This window comes from Panulirus ornatus, chromosome 7 (assembly GCF_036320965.1).
Source record: "Panulirus ornatus isolate Po-2019 chromosome 7, ASM3632096v1, whole genome shotgun sequence".
Classification (NCBI taxonomy): Eukaryota; Metazoa; Arthropoda; class Malacostraca; order Decapoda; family Palinuridae; genus Panulirus; species Panulirus ornatus.
Window position 1 is genome coordinate 49462094 of NC_092230.1, and position 7500 is coordinate 49469593.

General features: G+C 48.3%; 1 protein-coding gene across 9 annotated transcripts in view; it reads right to left on the bottom strand.

The window, feature by feature from the left end:
* The window catches only part of Sap47 (Synapse-associated protein 47kD), a 237540-nt gene that overhangs the window by 164877 nt on the left and 65163 nt on the right, over positions 1–7500 (bottom strand). For all 9 annotated transcript variants that reach the window (XM_071663769.1, XM_071663770.1, XM_071663771.1 and 6 more), the window contains one exon: positions 1114–1190. In XM_071663769.1, the coding sequence (XP_071519870.1) occupies positions 1114–1190 (77 nt within the window). The remainder of the gene's footprint in view (positions 1–1113; positions 1191–7500) is intronic.

Here is a 7500-nt window from a genome sequence, read left to right on the forward strand (position 1 = left end):
ATATGGCCCCACCCTGGCCACATCTCTGTACACATGATGTGACCCCACCCTGGCCACATCCCTGTCCACATATGGCCCCACCTTGGCCACATCTCTGTACACATGATGTGACCCCACCCTGGCCACATCATGCCACACAGTCAAGGTAACTGTGATGTCCCCTGCACCACCTGCAACCCACACATCCCCCTCCTTCCCCGCCAGGTCACACACACACACACACACACACACACACACACACACACGTCTGCCTGCTGGGGGTTAGCTGGGTCACCTGTGGCAAGACTGCTCTTCATCTTCGGACGTGGGTGACCAGCAATACAGAAGAGAGAGAAGTAAGGAGGTTGAGGGAGGTGGGTCGTGGTGGTGGCCTGCACTACGTCATCACTCACACTTTCCTCCAACAGTTGACTGAACTGGTGAAGCAGGTACATACCACACGTACCTTCCCCTACCACAACACACCGGAGCAGGTACATACCACACGTACCTTCCCCTACCACGACACACCGGAGCAGGTACATACCACACGTACCTTCCCCTACCACGACACACCGGAGCAGGTACATACCACACGTACCTTCCCCTACCACGACACACCGGAGCAGGTACATACCACACGTACCTTCCCCTACCACAACACACCGGAGCAGGTACATACCACACGTACCTTCCCCTACCACAACACACCCGAGCAGGTACATACCACACGTACCTTCCCCTACCACAACACACCGGAGCAGGTACATACCACACGTACCTTCCCCTACCCCGACACACCGGAGCAGGTACATACCACACGTACCTTCCCCTACCACAACACACCCCACCCATGTATGTACCTCCCAACCCCATGAACTGTGGGAGGAGCAAACCTCAGGCTTCCTACTCCCCGGGGGAGGAGAGGCTAGCCCCAGGTTGACACCCCACCACGAGGGACGAGGCTGGTAGCCCCAGCTGTACCTTCCCCAGCAGCAGGGGGGGCTGGGGTAGTAGCCCCCAGCAGGAGGGGGGGCTGGGGTAGTAGCCCCCAGCAGGGGGGGCGGGGGTAGTAGCCCCCAGCAGGGGGGGCGGGGGTAGTAGTCCCCAGCAGGGGGGGGGGGGGGTTCTCACCTGACGTAAAGCCAGCCTTGGCCTCTGGTTCTTCCTCACCCTCACTGGGGGGGTTGCTGTCCGCTCCCTCCGTGGCACTGTGGGCGTAAAGACAACACGTTAGTAACGCTAGTAACACATGCATAACACTGCTGCTTACTGGTAACTCCTGAATCACACACACACACACACGAACTAAAGGTCACTAGTAACACTTGTGTTACACACATAGACCAGTGGTCCCTGGTAACACATGATGAACAACATAACACAGCTCCTGGTAACACATGTGACACATAAACCTACAGAGGATACAGGAAATACCAGTGACACCCCCGGGGTACAGGAGGCAGGTGTGTCACCCCGGGGTACAGGAGGCAGGTGTGTCACCCCGGGGTACAGGAGGCAGGTGTGTCACCCCGGGTACAGGAGGCAGGTGTGACACCCCGGGGTACAGGAGGCAGGTGTGTCACCCCGGGTACAGGAGGCAGGTGTGACACCCCGGGGTACAGGAGGCAGGTGTGTCACCCCGGGGTACAGGAGGCAGGTGTGTCACCCCGGGGTACAGGAGGCAGGTGTGTCACCCCGGGGTACAGGAGGCAGGTGTGTCACCCCGGGGTACAGGAGGCAGGTGTGTCACCCCGGGTACAGGAGGCAGGTGTGTCACCCCGGGGTACAGGAGGCAGGTGTGTCACCCCGGGGTACAGGAGGCAGGTGTGTCACCCCGGGTACAGGAGGCAGGTGTGTCACCCCGGGGTACAGGAGGCAGGTGTGTCACCCCGGGTACAGGAGGCAGGTGTGTCACCCCGGGGTACAGGAGGCAGGTGTGTCACCCCGGGGTACAGGAGGCAGGTGTGTCACCCCGGGGTACAGGAGGCAGGTGTGTCACCCCGGGGTACAGGTGATGAACAAGATACAGTGTATAAGAAGAAACTTTGTCGAGTCATGTGAGCAACGTGTACAATATGTACATCTGTCAGAATCTGACAACACAAGACAGTCACAGTACAGGAAGTGTACAACCTTAGTACTACATGAGAGATGGTCAAGTGTAGCAGTAGTACAGGAAGTGTACAACCTGAGTACTACATGAGAGATGGTCAAGTGTAGCAGTAGTACAGGAAGTGTACAACCTTAGTACTACATGAGAGATGGTCAAGTGTAGCAGTAGTACAGGAAGTGTACAACCTGAGTACTACATGAGAGATGGTCAAGTGTAGCAGTAGTACAGGAAGTGTACAACCTTAGTACTACATGAGAGATGGTCAAGTGTAGCAGTAGTCAGTGGAGCGTGTAGCCTGAGACCAGTGTATGACAGCTTCCTATATAACACTTAGGGTCCAAGACCAGTTCATACCAGTCAGACCTCACAAGTATAAAGTGTAAAGTGATAAGTACTGCTTGTCAAGTATAAAGTACGAGGGCGACAACACAGGTTCAGTGAAGCGTCATGCGTACGGAGGACATGATGTGTGTGAGAGAGTACGTGGGACACACAACGGTGCATGAACTGTGTTCACCTACACTGTTATGAATGTATGAAACTGTCAACACAATAAACCACACACACACACACACACACACACACACACACACACACACACACACATAACATCACACCACAACTGCTTGAGAAAGTTCGTATTACCCCTTGTCTGTCTTGTCTATAATAATGTTGTTTTCAATGTTTCTCTGTCTCACATTTCTCAGCGTGCAACACTCGCACTCTCCTCTCTCACACAGTCACTCGCACTCTCCTCTCTCACACAGTCACTCGCACTCTCCTCTCTCACACAGTCACTCGCACTCTCCTCTCTCACACAGTCACTCGCACTCTCCTCTCTCACACAGTCACTCGAACTCTCCTCTCTCACACAGTCACTCGCACTCTCCTCTCTCACACAGTCACTCGCACTCTCCTCTCTCACACAGTCACTCGCACTCTCCTCTCTCACACAGTTCCCAGGGTGGCGGCTCGAGAGTAGGGGGGTTAGTCTGCACAGATGCTCATGTTCTTCACATCTTACACAGCAACCCACTTCCTCCTCCACTACAGTTAAGTGTATCCATATTTCTGCTTCCTTCATTACATATTCCACTGAACCTCCTGCCACCATGGCCTGGTTTCTGCCAACACGGCTCCAATCCCAATTTATGTTCCCATAAAAACCGGTCAATTCAATGTGGGTTCCACGACCATATTTCCCCTCTCAGTCTGGTTTTATCTCTGCTCTTTTGATGTTCTGATTCACTACACAATAGCACTCAGCCTTCACACGCTCACGTGTGTGTGTGTGTGTGTGTGTGTGTGTGTGACGTAGTAACACAACAGCAGGGCAGGTCAAGCCGTCATGTCGTCAGTGGATGACCCGGTCATCTTTGCTCCTCCTCCCACACCACAACGTTCCTCCTGGAAGCTCATAGCACCAGCGGTGGTCGCTCCCCCGTGGACGTCCCTCCCTCACCAGCTCCACTATGAACCCCCGGGAGATCTTGCCAAGCCCCCCCTCCTCCCCCCTCAACCATCCGGGAGACCCCCCCCCTGCCCGGGGTGACTCAGCTGATGAAGTGTCAACAAGTGGACCAGCTGGTGGAGACAAAGGCAGACACGGCACACGACGTAATGTAAACACACGTGACCAGGAGGCATCGTCAACACTTGATACACGGCACGTACATCAGCTGATGAAGGTAAACACAGTCAGATCAGCTGATGAAGGTCCACACACCTACATCAGCTGATGAAGGTAAACACAGTCAGATCAGCTGATGAAGGTCCACACACCTACATCAGCCGTTAAACGTAAACACAGTCAGATCAGCTGATGAAGGTAAACACACCTACATCAGCTGTTAAACGTAAACACAGTCAGATCAGCTGATGAAGGTAAACACACCTACATCAGCTGTTAAACGTAAACACAGTCAGATCAGCTGATGAAGGTAAAAATAACGTAAACACGGTTTCTCTTTAAATCCTGATCCTGTCCTCAACCTCTCACTAAAATCTCCTTACATTAAGACTGCTATGATAGGAACCATGATAGAAACCATGATAGAAACCATGATAGAAACCATGATAGGAACCATGATAGAAACCATGATAGAAACCATGATAGAAACCATGATAGGAACCATGATAGGAACCATGATAGAAACCATGATAGGAACCATGATAGGAACCATGATAGAAACCATGATAGGAACCATGATAGAAACCATGATAGGAACCATGATAGGAACCATGATAGAAACCATGATAGGAACCATGATAGAAACCATGATAGGAACCATGATAGGAACCATGATAGAAACCATGATAGAAGCCATGATAGAAACCATGATAGGAACCATGATAGAAACCATGATAGAAACCATGATAGGAACCATGATAGAAACCATGATAGGAACCATGATAGAAACCATGATAGAAACCATGATAGGAACCATGATAGGAACCATGATAGAAACCATGATAGGAACCATGATAGGAACCATGATAGAAACCATGATAGGAACCATGATAGGAACCATGATAGGAACCATGATAGAAACCATGATAAGAACCATGATAGGAACCATGATAGAAACCATGATAGGAACCATGATAGGAACCATGATAGAAACCATGATAACCATGATAGGAACCATGATAGAAACCATGATAACCATGATAGGAACCATGATAGAACCATGATAGGAACCATGATAGAAACCATGATAGAACCATGATAGGAACCATGATAGAACCATGATAGAACCATGATAGAACCATGATAGGAACCATGATAGAAACCATGATAAGAACCATGATAGGAACCATGATAGAAACCATGATAACCATGATAGGAACCATGATAGAAACCATGATAACCATGATAGGAACCATGATAGAAACCATGATAACCATGATAGGAACCATGATAAGAACCATGATAGGAACCATGATAGAAACCATGATAGGAACCATGATAGAAACCATGATAGAAACCATGATAGGAACCATGATAGAAACCATGATAGGAACCATGATAAGAACCATGATAGAAACCATGATAGAAACCATGATAGGAACCATGATAGGAACCATGATAGAAACCATGATAAGAACCATGATAGGAACCATGATAGGAACCATGATAGGAACCATGATAGGAACCATGATAGAAACCATGATAGAAACAATGATAGGAACCATGATAGGAACCATGATAGGAACCACAACTACCATGATAGGAACCATGATAGGAACCACTACAACGAGAGATGTGACGTCTTTTGTTGTACTGTGTGCAGTATGGGGGATGTTGTTAGCCACCCACAACAGTCTGGTATGTACAACCAGCGACGCACTAGACAGGGCAAGAGGAGACAATGGGAGAATATCAGGCGAAACACATGCGCAATACTGGACCACAGGTGTGCAGGTATGGAGGTCACGTGAAGCAGGTGTTACCTCGCTCCCCCAACACCTGCATCTCCAACCATAACACACCAACATAAACACGATAACGTTTCTGGAGCGTTTATATATATACACAGGAATACGACTGTGTGTGTGTATGTGTGTGTGTGGCCATGACACACACACACACACACACACACACACTCAGATGGTAAATACTGAATAAATAAACAATGAAGATCATCACCTACTTCGACCATATCCTACTTAATCTGTCCGCTGATAAAACAGTGACCAACCTACAGTGTATCATCAATAAAGCAGTGACCAACCTACAGTGTATCATCAATAAAGCAGTGACCAACCTACAGTGTATCATCAATAAAGCAGTGACCAACCTACAGTGTATCATCAATAAAACAGTGACCAACCTACAGTGTATCATCAATAAAACAGTGACCAACCTACAGTGTATCATCAATAAAGCAGTGACCAACCTACAGTGTATCATCAATAAAGCAGTGACCAACCTACAGTGTATCATCAATAAAGCAGTGACCAACCTACAGTGTATCATCAATAAAACAGTGACCAACCTACAGTGTATCATCAATAAAGCAGTGACCAACCTACAGTGTATCATCAATAAAGCAGTGACCAACCTACAGTGTATCATCAATAAAACAGTGACCAACCTACAGTGTATCATCAATAAAACAGTGACCAACCTACAGTGTATCATCAATAAAACAGTGACCAACCTACAGTGTATCATCAATAAAGCAGTGACCAACCTACAGTGTATCATCAATAAAGCAGTGACCAACCTACAGTGTATCATCAATAAAGCAGTGACCAACCAAGACAAGTTACACACCAGTAGAGTCATATGCAGTGTGGTATAAATAATGTAAACATAAGGGAGGAGTTGTGACGCTATCGTAGTGGTGTACGTACAGTGTTAGTGTAGGGGTGTTGTACGTGTAGTGGTAGTGTAGTGGTTAGAGATGGTCACCGTGGGTGTCCAGGTGTGGGCAGGTTGGGTTACCGTGCAGGAGAGTGTACACAGGCCTGGCCAGCCACAGCACCTGTACACAGGTGCCTCACCATCTACTGCCTCACCCTACTGTGTACCACGTTGTGCAAGGAAGCAGCACATGACTCACTAACCTACACCACTTCTCCCTTACAACCACTCACCTCTACCATCCAATACAGTCACAACATCAACCTAACCTAACCTAACCTACACCACTTCTCCCTTACAACCACTCACCTCTACCATCCAATACAGTCACAACATCAACCTAACCTAACCTAACCTAACCTAACCTAACCTAACCTACACCACTTCTCCCTTACAACCACTCACCTCTACCATCCAATACAGTCACAACATCAACCTAACCTAACCTAACCTAACCTAACCTACACCACTTCTCCCTTACAACCACTCACCTCTACCATCCAATACAGTCACAACATCAACCTAACCTAACCTAACCTAACCTAACCTACACCACTTCTCCCTTACAACCACTCACCTCTACCATCCAATACAGTCACAACATCAACCTAACCTAACCTAACCTAACCTAACCTACACCACTTCTCCCTTACAACCACTCACCTCTACCATCCAATACAGTCACAACATCAACCTAACCTAACCTAACCTACACCACTTCTCCCTTACAACCACTCACCTCTACCATCCAATACAGTCACAACATCAACCTAACCTAACCTAACCTACACCACTTCTCCCTTACAACCACTCACCTCTACCAACCAATACAGTCACAACATCACCTAACCTAACCTACACACTTCTCCTTACAACCACTCACCTCTACCATCCAATACAGTCACAACATCACCTAACCTAACCTACCTAACCTAACCTAACTAACCTAACCTACACACTTCTCCTTACAACCACTCACCTCTACCATCCAATACAGTCACAACATCAACCTAACCTAACCTACACACTTCTCCTT